General features: G+C 44.7%; 1 protein-coding gene across 3 annotated transcripts in view; it reads left to right on the forward strand.

Moving 5' to 3' along the window:
• The first annotated feature begins 371 nt into the window (after positions 1 to 371).
• The window catches only part of DGKI (diacylglycerol kinase iota), a 221,713-nt gene continuing 197,294 nt past the window's right edge, over positions 372 to 24,790 (forward strand). For all 3 annotated transcript variants that reach the window (XM_074826020.1, XM_074826017.1, XM_074826018.1), the window contains exon 1: positions 372 to 763. In XM_074826020.1, coding sequence (XP_074682121.1) covers positions 372 to 763 — 392 coding nt within the window. The remainder of the gene's footprint in view (positions 764 to 24,790) is intronic.

A 24,790-nucleotide genomic window follows, 5' to 3' on the forward strand; every position in this document is an offset into this window, starting at 1 on the left:
AGGGCTGGGTGCTTTGGTTCGGAGCGTACTAAATGGAGATCGCCTGGGAAAACCTTGGGAGGGGTGATTCAGGTAACCACGCACGGGCTGTGAGGTCAGGCACCGCTGGGCGCTCGGGGCACTCGAGCCGGGTTGGGATCGTGACGCCGGAGGGCGCCGGGCACGGTCGAGGCCGGGACCTGATCGGCAGCGCCGGGTGGCTGCGGGCCGGGCCGCCCCCCACCCCACCGGCCGCCTCCCCTCGGTCCCCCCCACGGCGGGGGGGGCGTGGCGCGGCAGGGCGTGGCCGCGGGGGGCGTGGTGGGGGGTGCGGCGCGGCGATTGGCGGGCGGGCGGCGGGGCGTGGCGGGGGCGGCCGGGAGTTTCCCACAATGCCCCGCTGCAGTGCGGCCGCCGATGGATGCTGCGCGGCCGCGCTGCCATTTGCAGCCGCCGCGGCTCGTAGCGCGCCCTGTGGCCCCGGGAGCAGCCGCCCCCCGGCCACCGCCGCCCCCCAGCGTCTGCAGCCGCCGGCCGCCCCCCGCCTGCTCCCTCCTCCCCCTCTTCCTTCTCGGCCCCGCTGCCCCGCCGCAATGAACCCCCCCGCCGCAGCCGGCGGGGAGGAGACGGGGGCGGCGGGTGGCGGTGGCTGCCGGGGGGCCGAGGGTGGTGGGGAGGCGGCGGGTGCCGCCGGGGTCCCGGAGGAGCCGGGGCTGTCGGCGGCGGAGGAGTCGCTGGAGGAGAAGCTGCGGAGCCTCACCTTCAGGAAGCAGGTGTCCTACAGGTGGGTGCCGGGCGGGCGGGGCCGGCTGCGGGCCCCCTCCGCGCCCCTCTCGGGGGCACCTCTCGGGCACGGGGCGCCCGCGGGCGGGGAGGCGGCAGGCGGGGTCCGGCGGCGGCGCTGCCGGGCAGCGGCGTGCGGGCAGCACCCTGGAGCCCGAGGGAGCTTTTTCTTCGTCCTGAAGCCTAAAAGAGCCCCCCCCCCGCCCCCCATCCCCCCGATTGGCATTCCGTTAAGCCAGCGACCTGCTCGCAGCCCCGCCGCTGCCGTCGGGTTTGCGGTGCTCCTCCGGCGCGGCAGCGCCAGGAGAGATGGGGAGGGGGACGGCGTACGTGGGTGAACTTCAGAGTTACTCGGAGAGGGAGTCGGGGATCTTGCCCGGCGGCCGGGGGAATAGGTCTGTCTTTAGACTTTGCCCTTTTCAATTAAAACACGGCCGCCCGCGTTCCCGGCGCTTCCAAACGCTCGCAAAAAGGATGGGAGAAACCTTTCTGGTGGCATCGCAGCTCCCCAGAGGGGTTTCTCTGTGTGGGAAGTCCCACGGAGTGCAGGTCTCCCCCTCCCCCGGCCGCTCCCCACCCGTGCCGGCAGCCGTTGCGTAAGCCCTGGCGGTGCACAAGATAGGTGGGCAGCTGCGCCCAGCACCCCCACGCGTGGCCGCGGGCGGGCAGCCCCCGTGGTGCCATATCACACGCTGAAACCAACGCGGGGTGTTACTGCCCTAATCAGGGGCTTGTATTTTTACGGCCGTGCATCTGTCCCGTATCTGTGAGGTCAAATAAATGGGTTTCTCCCTCCCTTCGGTAAACACACCTGTCCGAAGGGGCTGTCGGTGGGGTTTGTCTGCTTTTCTGTTACCACCTCGGATCTGTTAATGGTCAGCAGCTGCTGAAAGTGATTGCCGTCTGAAAAGCTTCATGCCAAAAAGTTCTTGAGTCTTACCTAATTCTGGCAGCTTTCTGCCTGCAAAGCCCCAGTGGAGGCAGCACACCATCAGTAACTAGTATTAGAGTGTGCTTGGGGATGAGCCCTCTTAACTGGGAGGATAGAAAACAGAGCTGCTGCTTGTTTTGTCTCTACAAGGAAAGAGTGCCTTTAGGTCTAGGTGAATTAGCTGAAGAACGTCCCCTGACATGGAGATACTCTTTTTTTTTTTTCATGTGCTGTCAATTTACATCTGAAGATAGCTTCGTAATGGTTTGAGTCTCTGCATGTGGTAGGGCTTAAAACTGATGTAATTAAACACTCTTCATAGCTGAAGTTTTATGTAAGACTTCATGTATGCAGAGAGATTTCCCCATAAGGACTGATGGTCTTGCTGGTGAGTGTGAAGTTCGGGATGATTCATCCTAGACTCAATAAGGTGAGCGATGTGAAAAGGAAAACTTACTGGACACCTAAAGAGCATTACATCAGTCACCTCTCAGTACTTTTGCATCTCTACCCTGACAGTTTTCCTAGCGCATGTAATTTAGGGGCAAGTTGTCTATTGCGGGTGAAGGCAGATTCTGTAGGTGGGATCTTGAAGTAGCTGCTAATGAGACAGGTTTGCTAAAGTGTCTGCTCTTGGTACAGAAGGCACAGGGTTTGCAAAATCGAAGTGCTTCTATTCAGGCTATACATTTTCATTTTTATTGCATTAGTTTTGGCATCTTCCCATTTTGGGGGCAGGTGTTAAAAGCTGTTTATAATGTCCTGTTTTCTAGATTATCCAGAAGTGGGTTAAAGACATGGGTATTCTTGAAGGTTTCTGCATGGTGGATATTTGTAAGGGTTTCATAATAAATGATTGTAGGAGGAAATGTTGCATTTTTTCTCTTCTTCCTCCTGCCTCTCCATCTAGGCAAGTATACAAGTCCTGAACCTTCAGATATAAAAGCCTTTTCCTAAGCATCTCTTGATGCATGTTACTCATTCTACTTGACTTAAGAATGTGCAAGAAAGTACATTTTCTTTACATACTTGGATTTTCACACCTTTTCTTCTTTTGGAGCTAGTTTTCTACAAATAATGCGCACTCCCTCACTTATCTGTAACAATAACAGCTTGAGTAGGTAAGAGTAGAAAACTTTCACAAAGGACCTCCACTGAGCTCTCCACACCCTGCACCCCCCAGGTCTCTTAAATTGATACCATTTCACTCAGTAAATTAGGGTGAGGAAATACATTTGTAAATGTAAATGACCATATTATATATGGGAAAATCTATTTATGTTGGCACTTGGACACCCTTATCCACTAGTATGATGGAAGTTATTTAAGGCTTCATATGGACTTTCAAACAGCTCATTCAGAATTCTCTATGCAGGTGCATTACATTGACATACACCCATATATCTGTATTTATACACACAGAAAAAAAAAGACAGTTGGAACTTGCTTAAAATATTTTTTTTTTTTGCATGCGTTTTCATGAATGTTTATTCTGTTGGTGACAGTTGAAGGAATGAAATGGGTGGCTGAATGACAGGTCAAGGTATTGTCACAAGGGACAAAATGAAGAAGAAAAATACTTCCTGTACCCATTTTATATTAATCACTCTCTATTATGAAACTATGGCTTACCTGAGTCTGGCTTAAAGTATTATCTTTTTCCCCCTTTTGTTGCTAAACAGCATCTGCTTTCATTGTAATGCAGATCTATTTAGCTAATGACATAGCTGTTGCATACATATAACTTGTCAGTTTCTCTAGAATTGTACCAAAACCATGAGTAACATAGTTCAGAAAATAATATTTTGTGCTGATGTGGCCAGTGGCTTACAATGCAGAAACTGCTGTATTACGTATGTAATGATTTTGTGTAGTAATACTGATATAGGCATGTCTGTCCCCCATATCAAACCACCAGGAGGAAAAATTTGCTTTAAATAACACAGGTGTGCCTCATAGGGAGCTCGAAAACTCCCTTGACCTTGCCATGTTCCCAACCATGCACATCTTGCACCTGACGTTCATGAAGCTTGTTGTCTGCGCCAAAAGCTCATCATTCCTTTAAGAGTAGGAGTTTGATGTTTTCTTTCTAGTAATATGCTGTAATTATGTATACATACACAGTGGGGATATGCCACTTGTGCTTGTGTGTGAGTTAATGGGTTTAAAGTGTGTCTGTTTCTGTGTGTGTGTATGTGCTGCCAACACACATCCCTTAAGTGGATCTTAATTTGCAGACGGGACACCTGCCCTGCCTGATGTCATAGGGGGTGCTGCCGCCAGAGCTCAGCCGGTGGGTACCGCTGGTCCCACCGGTGAGGGAGGGAAGGGGAGGTATGCAAGAAGAAATGTTGGCCCTTTGATAAGGGGTACCTTGCAGAGCTGGTTCCTGTACAGACTGAACAAAAGCTCAGAGCAACGGTCTCCCTTTTCAGCCTCATGCACTTAAGTGAGGCCAACTGACTTGATAGTTGGGTGCTAACATCAGAATGGCGACAGCTAAGCAGTAATTTTTAGGGCTAATTTTTTACCCTACAGATATGGAATTAAGTCCCTTAAAGATGTTTTGGCTTTCCTGCTTAGAAATATTAACTAAAATAAAAAATGTTTTTCTCAAATTGATAGAACCAAAAGTTCAATTTCCCACCCCACTGTGAAGAAATTGGCAGATGAAGAAAAAATTTAAAAAAATGACTGAATCAAATACATACCCCTGCCAGAGAGATGCTCTCTACAGATTGCCTGGTTCTTGGAGAAGTATTTACTTCCTACATTTCTAGACCAGCAGAATAGTTACAAGATATTGTGACACAAAGGTAGCAGGTACATGGTTGTTTCTTTTTAATTTTTATTATTTTGTCACTGCAGAGTTCTGTGAGGAACTTCATGGTCTCTTTTTGTTAAAGTAGAGAGTAAGTAGCTTTCCTCAAAGTAATTTCTGAAATAGAGAAATTCAGATTATACCAAAGAGATGCTCAATGAGAGTATTTCCACAATAAAAACCTATGTCTAGAGAAAACCTTGGAAATAAAGCTCCATCCCGCAGTTTTCCCACAGGTGTTTGTAGCTCTAAAAACTTCATCTGAAGTGTAGTCCTGTCATTTTAATTGTTTAAGCTCAGAGAAATAGTAAAAGGTAAAGAACAAGCCCACAACAAAAGAACCCTCCCAAACAAACAAAACCAAAACCCAAACCAAAAAGCCCCCCAAAACCAAAACAGCCAACAAAAGCCAAAAAGCAAACCAACCAAAACCATCAGTAATGCAAATGGGGTTTAATTTCTTCTTATTATTTAGAAATCCAGGGAATCTTGATTAGTGGCATTTTAAGTTTTAATGGTCCTCTTGTGAGAGCTCAAGTGGTGTTTGGCAAACATCTATCACTAGGGAATAGTTTATCTAGAGAAATGTAATGTCATATTGACCAAGTGGAGAAATCCTTTCCCATGCAGCGGGTGGCAGGCTTTGGGATTCTTGCTTGTACATGGCTCAGGGATTTCCAGAAGTGGGACCATGACAAATCGTTTTGAGTCCTGTAGTGCTAATAGGCAGTGGGTTGGCAGCTTCGTTATCACGATTTGTCTTTGGCTAAGGTGGGTTGCCTGAGCAGGAAAGCAAGCATTTTGCTTTTAGTAGTGTGAGTGCATGGAGGCACTGATTTTCTTAACTCACCATATTCGTTGGCCATCCAGTTCCACTCAGAAATGTTGCTGTCTAAAATAGGTGGTTTGAGTTTCCTTGGCTGATGTTTCTCTCTGACTTAAACAAATCTGTTTGCGATGTGCCTTGTGTGATTTCCCGACCCTTTCTCTGCGAGCAGAAGCCAAGAATCAAGCTGGCCTCTCCTCTCGCACCATCAGCAATAACTGATTGTTATGGCAAAAGGTAGCTGGAGTTATAATTAGAGTGGGTTTTGTTACTACATTTGAAGGGAAAAAAGTTACAGCAGAGAAATCCTGCAAAACCCCTGATTACACAAGCCTTGTCAGTGTTGATGAGCATATGAGTACCTGGGACTACAGATGGGGCCTTAGACCAAAATAGAAATTAAAGAATAGAAAACAGCCTCATTTTTTTGCTTCCTTTATTTACAGACATGATCATAAAATGGACAGCACTGCTCAGTAAATATTATATCGAGACAGGATGGTAGAGGTGTCTCCTATTACTAAGACTTAATTATTTTATGAAATATGACAGCATTTGCTAGTGTACTGTGGAACATTATAAATAATTAAAACTGAATGACATTTGTAAAAATGAAAACACCCAACACAAGCCTTTGATCTCTTGATTGTGTTGATTTCTTTTACTTAAGTTTCCTTGAATTTTAATACACCCTATTTCTGTAAATGAGTGAGGTTATTCTGCATGAAAATGATGGACAAATTTTTGTCTTCTACCAAATGTCAAGAAAATAAGTCTCACTCTCTGGCCTAATCTCATAAGATCTGCTTACAACTGTCTTTAAGAGTTTCGGGTATGTACTGTACAGAGTTGTTACCACCCACTCGCATAACAGTCACTCAATTTACTTTGTCACCCAAACCATTCAGCACAGTTTTATAATTTTCTCCCAAAGCATATCACTGGATGGTTTTGGTACATGAAGGGGCCTTCAGGAAGCTCTTTCATTTATAGAGCTTTGAGTTGAGAGCTCTGTGTTGGAGCAAAATGTAAAAGAAAAAAAAAGGCTAGGGTAGTTCAGAAACAGGAATAATACCATGGGAAAATTAGGCTGACATTTCAAATTCCCTCCTGACTTTGAGATGTGGCTGCAAGTCTGGCCATCAATGCCTCTAGGTCACACAAAGTAAAAGGACTGTCTTTGAATTTAGAGCATGTCTTATGTTCTCCCTTTTGTATCTGAGGTTAGCAGTACTTTACCAAAGACATGTGAATGATAACTCTGGGTAAAGCTACATGTGAGCTGCAATGGAATTATGTGCATACTCAGAAGGAGATAAATGCACCAGTGATTTGAAAGCAGGATCCTCTGCGAGTGCATAATAAAGCTGTTGTGTAGCACAGGCACACTCACATTGCCCTGGGACTGTCACAGGTGAAAAAATTCATCTGGTAATAAATGCTGAATCAGATGCCATGTAACTTTGATGGGGTGGAAAAGTAGTTCTGGCTAGTCCTTTAGAATAAATGAGCAGGTAGTCAACTCTTCTCACCTGGGTCCATCATGGGGCTGATGAAGTGATTTGCTTGAAGCTTCATCAGCCTTTTGACAGGTTTGGTTTTTATTTGGCAACTTGGCCAAGATCTTGGGAAGGTGATGTATATGTGCGACAATCTCCTGTGCTCTTCCTGCTTTTTTTATCGGTAAATCCAGCGCAGCCTTGGCATGAAACACTGACTGTCAGCTAAAGGATTTCCAGGGTATTAAGGAAAAGAGGGAGAGAGAAAGAAGAAAATAATCAGGCAGGGGAGGCTCACAGCTTTGTAGCAACCTCTTCTACTTACAGAACTGATGACGAGGAACTTTGCCTTGCAATAAAACGAATGTGGAAAGTTGGAGCTCCGGTTTGTGTCTCACTCTCTACAAAATTTTGTTTTTTTAAAATCTTTGTATGTGGCAGTGATGTGTTAACTCAATTTACTGTTCACCTGCATGCCCCTGGTATTTCAGCTTCTACCCTGCCCTGGGTTTTCTGAATGATTTGACCATTTGTTGCTCTTTAACAGAGAAAAGTTGTGTGGGACTGGACGTATATGAAAAAATGTTTCAGTACATTAAGAGAAGACTGTGTATGTGCATATATATGTGTACAGAGTCTATAGGAGTCTCCATGTCAGTTAGTGCTGGATATTTGATGGCTGTGTGTGGGTAGGGTGACATCATGGTGAGTAGGTTCAGCGTAAAAGGAGGTGTGTGACAGGACACGGGCATGGAGGATTCTGCTGTGTGTTTTGCAGGTTGCAGCTCTGGGAAAGCCATCTGTACTTTCTGCTGAATAACTGCTAGACCTTGTGTGGGCTGCGGGAAGTCTACCAGGGTGGGCTGTTCGTTTGGGAGCCTTGGTGCATGCTCTGTATAAATGTCCAGGAATGTAAGATAAAGGGATGCCATTATGTTGATAATACCAGTGTATGGTGTGTGGGTTTTTTCCCTTTATTTAACCGTAATTTCTTTGGAGGAAATACATATTTATGTATATAAAATATTAATGTGTTTGCTCATTGTTGAAGGCCTTAGGTCTGACCAAGTGCTGTGCCCAGAGTTGAGTTCAAGATTTGCAGGCCCATCTAATGCCACCAGATATTTCTGGTTTCACTTCTTACTTCTGTCTATAATGCACTTTTTATTTCCCTTTTCTTGCTTCTCTTGGAGTGGATGTGCTGGCCTGTGGGTATAACTGCTTCCCTGGTGCCCGTTTTGTGCCAGGCCCTGAATTCTCCCGTAACCCTGTCTCTTGGGGTGCTGAGCTGCTGGTAGGGCTGATGCACATGCAACCCACTTTATGCTGCCAACAGGGAAGTTGATAGCATCTCAGCCAGCTCATAAAGGCTTTTTCTTTTCCTCTCTGTAAACTTGTCTTGCATTTTGCCAATATATGAATTCAAGGAGGATTTTGTTGGTGAAGATGAAGATGCATGTGCCCTCACACCAGCACCACCTTGTCTAACGTGTACTGGTGGCCGTGTGCCACAGGCTGGCCGTGATCCTGCACAGCCTTCCCTGTCCAGACTGAGCCTGAATCCTTCTCTGAAGATAACAGTGGACTTGAGGTGACTGCGGTTGGGAAGGAAAGTAGTTTTTTTCACCTTAAATTTCACTAGAATTGTTTCTGTTACAAAAGACCTCATCCCCTATCTTGGTCTGCAGAGGAGACCCACAAATGAAGTAGGAGACAGTGTAGCGTCAAGGAAGTAGCTGTGTGCTCTTTAACACCAAAAAAATCTGGTGTGCTGGTCAGAGCCTTGCCTCAAACAAAAAATTCTAATCCATGTCCATTATACTTTGTCTCAGCTTTTTCCACCCGTGAGGCTGTAATCTCTAAGTGATAACACCTACCCAATAAAGGCAGTATAGGACCTGATTTTTTGTAAATCCACTTTGAGAAACAGACAAAGGAAGATAAGGTGACTTATTTAAGATGGCAGATGGAGTCTGTGTGACAAGTGGGAAAAGATCCTCAACCCTAGTTCTAACAGCAAGGCCTCTCATCCAGGTTAAAAGGAGAGGGGAACAGAAGAGAGTTGAAACTGCAGCTTTCAGAGAAAACCTGAAAGTTGGGGGAGAAGCAGAGGACAGCTGTGCATGAATATTATAATTTGATCTTGTTTAGAGTACAATATACCCAAGTTTTATCTCTGAATTATTTGTGCATTGAGCAAATGGGAGGGTTAATTTTTAAAGAGCTATGGTAACCTGAGGCTACCACAGGGCACTAAGTGGTTCTTATGAATGTCTCAGCACCTCCAACTAACTTGCTGAAATGACTCAGTGTAAAAGAAGGTAGGGGGTTGGGGTGGGGAGGGAAAGATTTATTAGCTGGTTCTGAGGAGTGGTCGTTAACTACTGCACTCTTGGCAAAGTAAGATGGTAAAAGGCTGAGCCTGTCTGTACTCTAGGATTGAGCCTGGTATTTCCCTGATGCTTTCTGTACTGCATTTTTGAGGAAGCTTGGCAGTTTGAAACATTTACGCTAGAAAAAAGTTTGGTAGCAAGGTCCTGAACCTTTTGGTCCCGGATTTCCCTTCAAATGCAGCTCTGAACCATACTGTCAGAATCCCCTTCCATTTAACAGCTGTTTGAAAGCTTATCTAACCTTAAAATTTACAGTTTATAATGGGAAACTGCTATTTTATCATCTGGTCCATCTACCCCTTTTTGAGGGGTTATGGCTTCAAATTCCACCTAGAAAGTTTTCCAGCTCATACTACCTAATACTAAGCCAAACTGTCATAGACTAATGGCCATGTAGTCAGAGAGAATGGAGGTGTCTAACTGTACTTAGGTTTGAGGCATACTAACTTAACACATCGCTGCTCCTGTTTGTGTACCTTTGTGGAAAAATGTGAGATAGGAGAAGATCTAGCTAGGATGCTGCTCTCTCAGGCTGACAATGAGGTATATGCCATCAGCAATGAATTTGCTCATTGGCAATGGGCAACAGCGCCGCTGGCTCTGCTATAGCCTCAGATAGGCTATAGGTGCATTGAGGAGAGAAACAACATTGATGGCTTTGGCTGTCTGACTGTATGTAAGAGCCCTTGGTGGAGAGATGTGGGCTCTTTTTGAATGTCCAGGGACTTGCAGGAAGGTGTTTAGGGGTGAGAGACGTAGGTGTGGATAGTGGGAAAGTGGTGGGTGAATACCTTGTCTTTGTTACCCTCTTCAGATGGATACAAAATTCTCCATTTCTCCTTTGCAATTACTAAGGAGTGTGTGTTTAATATGCAGGTCTAAAGTGTGTCTTATTAGGGCTATATGATACACAAGTATTTGGGGGTATGACCTGACACTTTTTACAGGAGGAGAAAAAGAAATTTTCATATTTAATATAGACATAAGAAGCACTATGCTTATGTAGTACTCACTTCAATATTTGTAATTTCATTAACTCTAAAATATTTCAAAATTGTAAAATTTGTTTCAATATTTCTAATTTCTTTCAAATGTTTCTGGGTTTGGCTTTTCATAAAAACAAAGAGCAAAGCCCCTAATAGCTGGATTATATGCCTTCTAAATTGTATGACTCATCAGGAAACTTGACCCACTAGGGAATGTTTTCCAAGTGGGGCAGGGATTAAGCTTCAATTGCCTAGATTCATCAAAGATGATGAGTTGAACATTTTAGAATCCCTTTGTGCTCTGAAACTGCTCCCTGATGCTGTATAATATGCAGGAGAGGGGACTGCCTGTGATGCTCTGGGAGGTGCCATGGGGTTTCTGGGCACCATAGGAGAGGATGAGGAACCGAAATGGCTTTGAAGCCTGTTAGCATTAAAAGATGATGAGAAAATACCTTCCTGTCATCACTTTATTTCATTAGGTTGCTAATGAGTTTCCTCTAGGGATGGTAATGGGGTAGTTCTTACGCTTTTATCCAATTAGTGAATCATCCCAGGAGTATATCCTTTTGTTGTGAAAACACATCGAGTTTCATTCCAACTCAAGCAGTGCATCCTGTAGGTTCTCTGAAGGCAATGAAATGCCATGTGTAGGTGCATGCTAGGCCAGGTCCTTGGTTATTAATTGCTGATGTTAGCCTGATCTATCGTTTTGAGATGATGCCCAGAGGACAATGGACTCTCCTGTGAAAGTAAGTGAAATGCCAAAGATGTGAATAAAGTTTCATTATGAGTTTTGAGGTTAGTTGTAAGTTGAGACACTGAAAGAATTCAAGTTAAAAACCCATGTAGATAGGAAACAAAAAAGTGCCTTTGTTGCTATTGCCTTAAGGGATATCCGGTACCAGTGTCTTGCCAGCTGCTTGTGCTCATAGGATCCTTTGCTGCTGGCACTATAGTCACCTCCAGGTTTTAGCCTGATTTAAAATGACATTGAAGAAGGAATTAGCAGCAGTACTGATGCAGCTGGCATGTTTGGTTGTGGGTGGCCTTCCATTAGTGAGAAGAACTTAAGCTATTCTTTATTTTTCATTTTTGTCTCTGCAGGTAGCCAACAGTTGCAACTGTCACTTCTCTCCCAGGGCAGTATATTTGGCTTTGGAGCAGGTAGTTTCTTTCGTTTGTCCCTGGCCAGTTTTTATTGTGATAGAATTTCTGGATTTCTTTATTTTTGAGTTGCTCCCTCTCCCTTTTCATTCTGTAACTTGCCAGTGTTGCCCTACCTTCCTGTCAAGACACTGGTGCTCTGTGTGAGTTTATGTACTCGGGGCTGTGTGGTGCACAGTACAATGAATGAAGAACACACAAGTACATAAACACTGGGCTTCGCATTCTACAAGGTTAGATTTAAGTTACTGAGTAGTGGTTTTCCTGTCTCCAAGACTAGTGTGAGCTTTATAGTCCAGTGCTGCATCTCTGATTCTTTCTTTCAAGATGTTCACAATAAGCTGCTTCCTTTTCCCTTTAGATTTGCAGTACTGGAGGTTTTCAAGCCTTACGGTGGTAGACTATGTTGCAGCGGCTGCAAAGTGGTTATGCACGTGTTTTAAGTGCAATTGGATATAAAGATAGAGACTGTTTTTGGACTTCTCCCTGCCAATGTAATGCAAACCTATGGCAAAAAGGAGGAGGAGGCAGCAGCTGCCTTCGCCAGCTTTTCAGCTTTTTTTCCCAGCTTTTTCAGGTGTTGAAGGAGTGCTGAAAGGTGCTTGACAAGCCCTGCAGATGCATAACAAACAGTGCTGGAGTAGACTCACAGTGGCTTGTATACAGGATAGTGTTGTGATGCTTGCGTGGAGTCTCTTTTGGCCTTGCAAATCTTGATTCAGCCTGGATGGCAAACAGCAAAACAATGTTTTTCATTTCCTTGAGTCTGATGTGGGCCATAGCATCATTTGATAAATGCGCTATGATCCAGAGTGAACAGCAAAATTACTGAGTGCTGGGTTATTTGGTCTCTGTCTTGTCAGCTCTTAGTTTCTCTTCTTTCAGCAGGTAGTGGGAGGGATGACTAATGTTGGCTGTGATGTTGGGGCAGTTACGAGCTGGACTGAGAACAATATTGCAGTTAAGATGCCCCTTCACAAAGCTTATATGTGGTGTTTAGAAATTGCTAACCTGGTGGTCTTCCGACAAGTGACCTAGGAGTGACAGTTCTTTCCCAAAACGTCCCCTTACCTATCAAACCTTAATCCACTTGAGAGGGAGAAAAAACCATAACCTTTAGCAAGGATGGCTGTGGACAGTCTGGCCTGGAAGACTTTGGTGCCCTCCAAAGGGAGGGCTGGCTGAGCACAGCTTTTCTGCTTTCCAGAGAGGATACTGCATGTCTCTTCCTCTGGGAATAGCCTGGGCTCTCCCAGCCCACAGCTATCTTCTGTCCAGACCACTCTTGGGGATGTGATGGTCATCAACAACATAAGACAAGCATTATGTATGTTCATTCAAGCCTGTGGGCAGTCTCAAGCCAGAAGCACTCTGAGAAATGCTCTCCAGGGCAGGATGAACCCAGAGAGCTTGTGTGTGAGCTCTCCCCTTAATGAACATGTTTCAGAAAAACCTCATATGTGGTGATCTCTATTTTTTTTTTAATGGAGTAAATTCTGTTCTTTTTTTTTTAATGAAAGAAAAGCTAAGCTATCTCTGACAGCTATAACTTGTAACAAAGAGATCTTTGGTATGACACAAATATTTTTATTTCCTCATATGTAGTCACCTATTCAAGATCAAGTAGTGCCTTCTTCCCAATTTCCACCTCATGTCTGGTGAAGATGTGAGAGATCAGATAATAGGGAATTTAAGAAAAGCCTCCTCTAATCCCTTGGTTGCACAATATGGTCTTTTCTCCCTAATCCCTGGATTGCACAATACACTCTTCTCTCCTTACCCTCACCTCCTTGGTGCTAAAAGCAAAGCAACCAAATGTAATTATGCCATCAGCTCTGATGGGACTGTGAAAATATCCTCAACCTGTCCATACAATAGCTGCTTACACTTCCATTTCCCTTTTTTGAAGAAAGCCTTTGAGTTTGGTGTTTATGTTAGTACCCGGTCTTGTATCAAATTCAAGTAAAACAAGTGTACAAATTGAATACAGAAGAGTAAGCCACAGCTGCTGTACCTCAGAGTGCGGGCTCCCCTCTCTTCACAGCCCCTGCTGCCTCTCTGTGGGAACAGAAAATACAATGACTAATTTTAGAAGGTAGATGGAAAGAAGAGGGGAGCTGACCTGTGGTTATGAAAGTGCTGGGTTCATTTCTCCTTGCTTCCTAATCGCTAAGGGCTGTTTGTTCAGGGAGAGTTGCAGTGCAGGCAGTGTCAGGGAAAGCTTTCATCACATGCCGATTATGCCTCTCTCCTGATCTAGCAGAAAAAGAAGGTAATCCAGTTTCTTTTCAATCTTTGGCCTTTATCCTGAGATTACTCATGTCTTTTTGCTTCCTGAAAATTGGAGATCATCTTCTTTCACACGTGAAGTGCCAAGATACCAGGTGGCCTTGCCTTTCTGTCACCAATGACCTTATTTTACTATCCTTTGCAGCTGTGCATCTTGCTAAATGAAAGCTGCAGCTGACTGTCTCCTGGAGGATGTGGATGTGGGCCTGAAGTTGGGTCTGGCAGCTCTGGCGTGTGCCTGCTTCTCCCATCTGCTTGCCTTTGGAGCTGTAGGTCATAAAAAGAGGGTTTTGATCATTGCAGCCCCAGTCAGACTTTTTGACCCTTCAGCTGACCAAGGACCAGCATTTCCAGTGGATCACAAGCAATTATAGGATGAGATGAGGACAGGAAGGGAGGGTGGGAAGCTGTGCTTAGGGAACACTAAGTAATGCTTTATAACGGTAAGTTTTCCAAGCTTGAAAGAGTCCATTAGGGATATGAAACAGAGGAAGAAAGAAAAGGAGGAGGAAATAAGCTGGTATGGAAAAATCATAGCCTAACTTCCCCTGATTCGATCCAAAGGCTGAAAAAGAGAAAGATGTGAATTTCCCTCCCATAGGAGAAGCAGTCTGCTGTCTCAAAAGGCAAGTCAGCTCTCCCGCCCACTCCTGGCAATGTGGGGATTGCGGCCAGAAAATGCGGGGTTCTCCTGGGTCTTGCTGTGGCTGAGCCCGCCCAGGCAGTTGCCCACACTCCCTGCATGGCAGCCCCTTCGCTGCCCCCACCTGAGCATCCAGTGGGAGCTTTTTGTTTCTGATTCATTCACTCAGCAAACGGTGTCACAATTTGTCAGGTGCCGAGAGTGATATTTGCTTGATAGAAATGTTGGCCCTATTGTGAATCAATCTGAACAGCTTTTTTGCAGCAAGGTTGTAAGACAATGAAGTGAATTTACTACACAGGCAGACAAAGCGGCTTCTATTGTGTGTGAAAACACAAATAATAGGAGGATAAATGCAAAACAGTGAGAACACGTCTTAGTGTTAGGCGGTCGCAGGCACAACAGCGCGCGTCAGCGTCTGACTCAAGTGACAGAGGTGTACACACAAGGCGGTAGTGGGAACAAGCAGGTACACCTGGAGGGCTTGTGCCTGATGAGGGTGAGCTGTGGGTGCATGTAAAAACACGAGGAAGGTTTCAAAGGTGTTCTGCAAGGGGTGTGCTCAAACAGAGGAGCAATAGGAAAACACATGATTGTCCCTTAAAATAAAGTGACCTTTCACTCATTCTAAATTAAGAGGTAATACTTGTGAAGGTACTACAACCACACACATTTGCTTGTAATTCCAGTCTTCTATAGTGGAGAAGTGTGGCTGAAAAATTTCCAATAGAACATGTTTTATTTTTTATTTTGACATAATATTTTCCAACTGAAATCTTCTGGGGAAGGTGCTGATTTTGTTTTCAAAAAAAATAGATGAGCAATACATTCATATATTGATCTTAACTGAAATATAGAATAGTTGATACTATAATTCCTTGGGATTTCTTCATGTTGAGTTCTCTTCTGAATCGGAGTGAAAAAATGAAGTTATTTTGTTTTGATTTGACATATGAGCATTTCCCAAAGAATGGAAATGCTGAGTTCTGGCAGGCCAAAGTTGTTATTTGGTAGCATCTGTGAAACTGTCTTGGTCATGATTAATTTTCCATGATAGAAATGTGTTGTAATATCAGCCCTATGATCCTTAGCCTCTTCTGAAGGACCAAGAGGCTGAATGAACATGGAAGATGAATTGTTCTCTGACTGATAGCAGGAGCCACTTGATGTCATGATTAAAGTATATTATCAGGGTAATATTGGGTAGTGGATGACCACCCACATTTTTGTAGCTAAACAGGGAAGTAATTTTCCAGGGATGTCTGTAAGCTGAATGTACATCAGGTGTATGGTTAATGGTGGTTGGTTTTTTCCTTTCCTTCTCTTGCTGAGAATATTCTGTGCCTGGGAATCTGCCTCTGCAGCTATTAGCAGAATGTACCTGGTTAATAAAAACCCAAGTAGTCACTTATTGGACACCAATACTTGTCTTACACAGAGCATGAAAGTGATCTCTGATGTTAGGGCTGAAAAGTCTTCTGTCCACAGGAAGTGTTGACCTGCTTTTTAGCCATTTCTGCCACTCCTTTTCAACCATGGAGCTGTCAGATCAGCATTTACTGTCTCTCAGGGAGGGGTACCGAGGTGGTGGATCTTGGCTGGATGGTGGTCTCTCCCACTGTGCTCTGGTTACTGGGTTTACACCACAGTGTGCTTGGATCAACAAGGCTAGAGTTTTGTACAAGTCAAATTTCCATGAGATTTGGCTCTCAGGACTGAGGAACGCCCATCCAACTAGGCAGTGAAGAAAGAGGGAGCCCAGCATATTTTTAATGGCTACATGTGCAGGGTCGATGACCGTCTTCTGTTCAAGGCTGAAGGGTGTTGGTAACTACAGCCCAAAAAGGAATATAAACGATGGGCAAAATAGCGAGACAATGTTTGTTGTAATAAATTACATCTGGGCAACGGATTGCGGACTTCTCAGTCAAAGAACGGTGTTGCTTGTACTCATTTTGCTGTTCCTGACATCTTACTCCCACAGGATTTAAGAACTTTCTTGGGAAGAGACCATTTGAGTGTTCAGTTCTTGCCATTAAGACTAATGCATTTCCTTCTAATGGCTCTGCTGTGATGAATCAGTCCCTGTGTGCATGCCTTGATGGTGGGTGTCACTTCTTACTGGCTCTGGAAAATTTGTGAGTACTGATATGTGTGAAGAAGTCAATAGGAGGAGGGGAGGAATTCTTGAAGGATAATTTCGGGCTGGGGAGGCTACCTTCCCCTGATGTCCTCAATATCCTCAACAGTCATTAGCAAGTGAGAGAGTCTTCTCCAGAGGACCATTTTGCCAGCCTAATTCAGGCTCTGGCTCCAAATTGTCCTCTGGAAGAACCCATCTCTATCGACTGCAGAGAGTCTGTGGAGAGCAGTCTTACAAAGCTAAAATTAGTTTTTATTTGGACCCCTCCTACAAATAGGATGAATAGATGTATGTGCTTGTTAATGCTTGACAAATGTTTCCAAATTAAAAAAACAGCAAAACACGGGAATTTTTTTGTAAAAAGCATGTTTTGTTTTGTTTTCAGGGGGATGCTTTTTGGGACTTTTTTTTTTTTTTTTGGCAAGAGATAAATCTGATTTGAAGTGGAGGTGGTGACTTCTTTTAGTGGATACTGGCAAGTATGTCAATTTTAAAGTGCTGCAGTAGCTCTACAGCCAAACAGAGATGTTGCCATTTTGCCTGCTGTGAACTGCATCTCTAAAAGGAACTCCTTTGGCAGCTGGGAGGCAGTTTTGTGATTCAGTCCCAATGCGGGACATGAAAGTAAATCTCTTGCCCTCGCCATCTTTTTTTTTTTTTATGGAATCTGGGCACATTTGTCATGTGGGCACATTTGTCATGTTTTCCATTAACTTCAATAAATTGCCTGGAAAGTAAAATGCATGGGTTGCCCATGACTATGCTGGTAAGGATCGTTCCTTAATGGTTCAAAGCCAGACCTGGCTGGTGAAAGGAGCATGTATTAGAGGTGGGGTGGCTGGTGCCTCTGTGCAGATCCTGGTGTTATTCCATTGGCCAGCCCCCTTTTTTTGATGAGCTTTGCTTTTAGCTTAATTCTTGTGGCTACCCTAACTCATTCACCTAGCCAGAATGGCACAAACCAAACCTGCAGGGGGAGGAATGGGGACAGATCATCTTTATCTTGAATACGTGACACCTCCAGTTGTTGACGATGTGCTGAATGGTACCTGGGTGGCTGATATTGACCTCTTTCTTCTTTTCCCTTTTTTCTTTCTTTGATATGTTGGGAGCTTGAAAAATTAGAGATGAAATGAAAAAAGACTAGAGAAGGGTAATGTAAATCACTTCAGGCATTCAAGTGTATTTGTGATTATTCTGCAGGAAGAGAGATGATAGACTGTGGTTATTTAGTTTATGAGTAGAAGAAAATACAATTAAATAAGTGAGCTCAGGGGCTTTTCCTTTACTTGCCATACATGATTGTTTTGTGTGTATTTAATAGGGACTTCACTGCTGCAGCAAATCATTGAAGGGAAATGTTTAGTAGGATCCAGAGAAGGATTAGGTTTTTTATAGGACAATGAATCACATTCGTACCAAGTCTGACTAGTGAGTACCCACAATGTCGCCCGAGTTGCCAATGCTTTCTTTCTTCAGGGGGCAAGAGAACGACCTGCAGGGGCTGGAAAGGGATTTTTTTCTGTGAAAAACAACTTCCCATCCTTCGCTGGGCACACGCCACTGCTTGTGTTTCTGGTTGCCTTCCCTTAAAATACCAGGTATTGGTGGGATATTGCAAAGAGAGTTCTTGAACTCATGGGCCAGTGATTTGATCAGGCGTGACAGCCGCTAGGGACCTAAACAAATAATGAAGAAGCTAATTCTGTTCCCCTATCTAAAATTCTAATCTTGTTTGTGACATCATAATTGGTTGCCATAGGGACAATTATGGTGTCATAAAAAGAGGATTAATGATGAGTTTAAGTGAGGAATAAGCAGCTGGAACAGATGAACTTTTTAATAACTCCTGCCTTCTCTGAAAGCTACTGTTTTGTGCATAAAAATATAGCTCCAAATAAAGACTGATAGGCTAGAAGAAATCCAGTAAATATGCACTGAAGAACAGTTGTGCATCCAAAAGGATATTGCTCTAAGCTTCTGGGGTCTATCAGGATGCTGCCGTATAAAGGAAATGTCATTTATAGAGAGATTTAGAATAAGCAACAGATCTCCTGTCCCACGTGAACTTTTCCAGGTGTGAAGCCACACTTTTTCTTTCCATGAGTCTTTTTTTGTTGTGTTTTTAAGCATGGAAAACTATGTGCAAGTAGAGCTAACATTCCCCTGTAGCTGGTTTAAAAAATAAATATGGGAAATGTGATGGTAGTGATATGTGAAAGATAAATGAATTTTGGAGGAACTTAACTGATTCCTTTTGAGGGTGCTTCAAATTTTAGTAGCTTGTCTGTTTGGAATTGATTGTGTCAGGAAAATCAGGATTCCTGGAGCTAAAATATTTCAGGATAGGTCATCTTGCCCATGCTATAAGGTTTAGGAGGGTTATGTAGCAGGGAGCAAACTAAATCAGGCAAGCAGGGTTCTTGTAGCCAAGCTGATGGGATCTGAATTACTGTATTAAATGGTCAGTTCATACAATTTCTCCATGCTGTTGACTGTATGCAGTTTGTAAAGCAAAGTTTTGAAAAAAGCTGAATTACTTCTGCAGCGTTAATATCGGTGCTGGCTGCTTTGCCCTCTCAGGGGCTCTTGCTCCTTCAGAGATAGGCAGACTCTGCTCCGCTTGGCGGTTCTTGCTGCTGTTTACTGCTCTGACCCGAACAACTCTGGCAGTAATGTATTAACAGAAGGGCCATCGACAAGAACTACTGATATGTAACAGGGGAGGGGAAAGTAGTGTGAATAGCTGCGGGTAGGCTGGGGATGGACTCGCTGGCGAGAAACTGCCTGAGGGCTTCTGTGGGGGTGTTGGTGCTTTTTGTTTTGTCCCTTGCTCTTGTTACATTTGTTTAACTCTTTTTTTTCTTTTGTCTCCCTTCTCGCTCTTCTTGGTGCCTCTTTTATGAGCCAGAGGCACATGTGTTTTTGCCCACATGAGAACAGAAACACAGAGCTCCTGATGTGTTTTGGGGATCCAGCTCTCTTTCCCATTGCCGCAGCATTGGTCCTTGCTGTGACTTTCAAAAAGGAGTGAGGATAGCACTGTCTGGTTATTGCTGTTGAGCGTTCAAGCACAGCTACTCTTGCACCCGCTGTCACAGGATGTGGGAATCCTTACCAGAGTGCGCTGTACACCAGGTACCCCTGTGATGCTGTGCCGGGGTCACCCTTGGTCTGCCTTGGGGTGCTGGTGGCAGCTGAGGTTGGGTCTTTGTGACCCTGGCCCTGCTCTTGGCCCCTGTGTGCTGAGCACAGACTTCTCTCTGACACATTTTCTGGGAAGAATGACAAATTCTAGGGTCTTCTGAAGTGGTTTTCAAAAACCTGTACAGAAATACATGAATCCCTGCAGCATCACTGGGATGACAGAGGGCAAGCTGTTCTCTTACTGCAGAAGGTGAAATTCAGAAACGAAGGCTAAACTATGACTTTTTCAAAAGTCTGCTAGAGGTGTAAATAGCCCTTTTGGTGTATGTACCTGCTTGGGGACACATGAGCTTGGGGCACCTAAGAGACTGTCTCTGATTTTTAGCCAAGATGAGGATCTTTCCACCATTATAGAGGATTTCAGTCAGTGTAGTGCAGGTAGGTTTGGATGCTCTTTCACTGACTGCTGCTTTCCTAGTACAGTACTTCAGCTGTTTCTTTTCTCCCAAAGCCCTTGACCTTCATTCCTCCTGGTTGAAGCAGCCCAATATACAGCGTTTCACCTCAATCTGCCCTTGTACCCCCAGGCAAAGGATCTGCTTGCCAAGGATCCTACCCTGCTGTTGTGCAGTGCTTTGGGAAGAGCAGCTTATAAATGCCATGAACAGTGCTCTGGCTAGTCCTACCCTCTAAGGTAGGTATTTTACAAAGTAGGAACACTGCTGCTCTGAGCTGTGTAGGCAGGTTGGAGAGCTCTGTGCTCTCAAGTCCTGGAGCAGAAAGTGGAGGGCAGGGTGGCTTGACAACCCCAGAGCAGGGTGAATGGCTGGGGCCACCACTGATCACTACAACCTGGGCTTCAGCAGGGAGCTAAAACCCTCTGTTGCTTAGACCTGGGTGGTTCTCTTCAGAAACAGATGATCTAGTTGAGTCTCTCACCAGATCACAATAGTAGTTCCTTGGGAAACAGCCAAGAGGGCACTAACAATTTTATCAGCTCCTCCAGATTGAGGAGGTGTGCCTGCCATTGGGTATGCAACTTCAAATAATCTGAGACTGTGATGCCCAAGGAACTACTTCATTATTTTTTCCATCTATGCTTATCCAGTGGTCTGCAATCTCCTCCCTACCCATATGGAGGTGTGGGGCTGTGGCTGCCCCAGGAACACCTCAGCTCTGCCAGGCTTCCCCGAGGTTTTTGCCAGGGACCTGGTGGCACCTGTGCAGTGATGTCTGCTTGTGGGGACCTGCTGGCAGCTCAGGGGGGTGCATCTGGGAGGGAGCAAGCTCTTGCCCCAGCTTCTTCTCAGATGTAGTTTTCCCCCTTAAATCCTATGTGGTTTAGAGACCTTGCCCTTGTGAAATCAGAGGGATTTTGTTTGTTTTCAACAGACTGCACCACATTCCTCCATTTTTGGTTGCAGTAAAGGCAAGGTGTGCAGCTGGAAGGAAAAGGGTCCTGGTGAGAGCAGGAGGGGATGGATGGTGTGTTGTCCTGGTGGCACAATTCAACTGGGTTTGCTCCTTTGTTGCATGGCAGATGTATTACACAGACTCCTGCTAATATTGTGGGTTAAGGAGGGTTAGTATTCCTGAGATTAAAAAAAGGGTTGACTGGTCTGATACATATCGCTTTGTATATATTGACTGTAACTGCTCTGTGTGTAAAGCACTGGATAAGCTTATCTTGGCTGCAGCTTGAAGACGTGTGCCTGTTTGTGTGACATGTGGTCAGTGAGAGGGCATGGGTATGTGCCTCTGAGCTGGGCAGGAGAACATTATTCATGAGTGATCACATGCAGCTGACAAACTCTGGAGGCACAAGATAAATTGGACCTTTGGCTACCTCATACCAGATAAAAACTGAACCTGGCTCTCCATTGAGCGCTTGCTGTGCTGCTGGGGCTTGGTGATGGCGGTGCCCCTCATGACAGGAGAGCTTACAATGTGCCTCCACTGTGGGTGAGGAACAGGATGAGGCTGTTGCTCCTTTCCAACGGGGCATGAAATACATTTGTAGGCTAGCACAACTTCTCTCAAAGTCACCTTGCCTGTGGAGAGCTCAGATACTGCAGGGACTGGCACCAACAGTGCTTTCTACCTCGAGGCACAGGTTTTTCTAGAGACCACTCCTGCCTGCTTGGCCTGAAAAAGTGTCCACTGAAAGTGCAGGTCTTTGATCTCACAAGATATTAAACACAGACTGAACTCAAAAACATGTGGGTGCAGTGGGGCTGGGTGCTAACAACTGCCAGAGCACAGAGGAAGTACATGAGGCAAGGGGAATTTTTCTGTCTGTTGATATCTGGGTAAGAATCGTGAGCAAGAATGCTTCATTATATGTGTTTATATGGGTGTCTCGAGGTCCCCGCACCCTGCTTTCCAAAACATAAGCCAAGCCTGTTTCACCTTCTGTCACTTAAAATCAATTTCCCGTTGTTATGTCAAAATCTTTCCCCTCTTCTTGCCCAGTCTTTTATCTCCTTTTCATCCTATTTAATCAGAAGATGATTAAAAAACCCCACCCAAACCTAGTAATCAACTTTTTAAATTCTAGATTGTGAATTTGTTTCACTTTATTTGGGACTGAAGTCTATTGCCACTTGAAAGTTACCCAGAAGCCTGTGTGTGGGAGATCCTAGTTTGTTCCCAAGCAGGCAAAGAGACCTTGTTTTTGTTTTATTAGTGATCTCCAAAGCAAGGTGAAGGCCAGGCTCTGAGGCCAACCTGGAGATCTTTCAAAGAAAGCTAAAGGCAAGCAATCTTGCAGATTCCATTGATGTCAATAAGATCTGCTCCCCAGCGTCTTGGATTCCTCTGGTAAACTACTGCAGATGGTTTAACGGGATCCACCTCACAGGAGCCTTCCCTGTGTCTGGGTTGGGTGGCTCTAACAGGGAGGATGACACTGCCCTTACTGTTTAAACTGGGGACTTCCCATGGGTGAAGTGGTAGCAGTTTATATCTGACCTAAATTTGGGCCTCACTTTTTAGGGCTCCCCATTTTAGATACTTTAGCAGAATTAAGTCATAAATTCCACTGCAAGTTATGTGTAAATGGGAAATTATTTCTGGATTGTTATTTCATTTCTGAAGTGGTGCTGTTCAGTTTTATCATGAGGATTTTGATGAAGCTAAATGAGAAAAAGAAACCCCTCTAGCAAAATATCTTTTGTACAGAGCCCCCTTTTCATCTGAATCTGGGAACATGAAAGTGCAAATCGGTCTCTTGCTGAAAAATTTCATTTCTGTTCTAATTTGTAATAGGTCTCTGGGTGCTGAAACAATTTTCCTTTCTCTGCAGATTTATCCTGAGCATTTCTCAATGGTCTGGAACTGAATGGATGTTTAAAGTACATTTTGCTTTCTCTTTTCTTTCCCCTTACATGTAGTACAAGGATATGGTTGTGCCAGTTGCTGACCAAAATAAGCCGTGGAGATCAAAGTGTTAAATGTGAGTCAGACTATGTTGCATTAGAGAGTGAGTCAGCTTTGGTTTTAAAAAAAGACATTTTAAAGAAGCTCTCTGGAAAAAATGCTGAATGGAAATATTTCAGAAGAGTCTCTCAGTCTCTGAGAGAAGATGGGGATTTATTTATCTCCATGCTGAAATGATAGCAAGTGTTAAAAGTAGTAGTAATGATGAGATCACTCTCAATTGAAGGTGCTTCTTTGGGAGCATTGTGCCCAGTGTCCTAGGCTGATCACTTATAGCAGAGGCAGCAGTTATTCAAGGTGAAGTTATGCAAGGCGAAGGTCAGTGATGCAAGCCCAGGTTAGTGAGTCTATTGATTTACTAGGTACAGGTGCCAGAAAAATGTGGGTGATGGGATGTCCCAGGAAGGAGAAAGACTGAACTGCTACCTGGCTGAGCTGGCTTCATGGCCTTTGGAGCTGGGCTTGAGAGTTGAGATTGTGAAGGCTTGTTATTGCCCCTTGGGTGGCGAAGCCAGGGCAAACTGCAGAAGGTGGGATGCTGTGACCACCTCGTGGGGAGGAGACTTTGTTGTGTGTGCACTGAAGCTCAGCCATTTTGGTAGGAGGTTAGCAGGTGTTAAGGGGAAGAATGGAAAGATTAAAGAGTTGGCAGACATCTATGAAAGGTTTTCCCTCTCCAGATTTGTTATACCTGCTTCCTGCATTTCACAGCATTACCTTTTTGGAAAAAGGATGATCAGCCCAAAGGGATAATTCTCCGTTGTGAAGCTGAAATAGAGCAGCAGAGAAGAGCTGATGATGTGTGACACAAAATAGCAAATGAAACAGCCAAACAGCCATCCAAATTCCCAATAGTAAGAACATATTGACAAAAAGCTGAAATGTTGCCATTAGCAGGGGATGGACTATTGCTGGGCACTGTAAATTAAGTAAACTTTTATTCCTGAATCATAGAATGGTTTGGGTTGAAAGGGACCTTAAAGACTGCCTAGTTTCAACCCTCCTGCCATGGGCAGGGACACCTTCCACTAGACCAGGTTGCTCAAAGCCCCGTTCAACCTGGCCTTGGACACTTCCAGGGAGGGGACAGCCACAACTTCTCTGGGCAACCTGTTCCAGTGTCTCACCACTCTCACAGGAAAGAATTTCTTCCTTATATCTAATCTGAATCTACCCTCTTTCGGCTTAAAACTGTTACCCCTTGTCTTATCGCTACACTCCCTGATAGTCCTTCCCCATCTTTCCTGTAGCCTCCCTTTAAGTACTGGAAGGCTGCTCTAAGGTCTCCCCGGAGCCTTCTCTTCTCCAGGTTGAAGAACCCCAACTCTCTCAGCCTGTTCTCATAAGGGAGGTGCTCCAACCCCCCCCTTATTGCAGATCTAGAGCCCCCAGAATCCACACTGACTTTTTGTATGGCTGTAAGCAAAGCTCCTAATGTTTCGAAGATGAATATAGTAGCTTCTTCCTTCTTGTGTAAAGAGGCACCAGCAAACTCTGGTACTGTATCGTTATTATACTGTATTACTGACTCTGTTACTTATTATGAAAGGCTACAACACTTGGAGCTTTTAGCAAAGCCACAGTGGTTGTTATCTGTTTGAGGGACAGGCAAGGGATTCTTTATTTCCTGCTCTAACTCTTCATGCTTATGGTCCCTAGATTTAAAGTAAGATTTCGGGAGCATCTGGAAATTGTATGGGTTTTGCTTGTGCTGTTTTTACTTGCTGTCCTGACGTCCAAACATT

Source organism: Strix aluco, chromosome 5 (genome assembly GCF_031877795.1).
Source record: "Strix aluco isolate bStrAlu1 chromosome 5, bStrAlu1.hap1, whole genome shotgun sequence".
Classification (NCBI taxonomy): domain Eukaryota; kingdom Metazoa; phylum Chordata; class Aves; order Strigiformes; family Strigidae; genus Strix; species Strix aluco.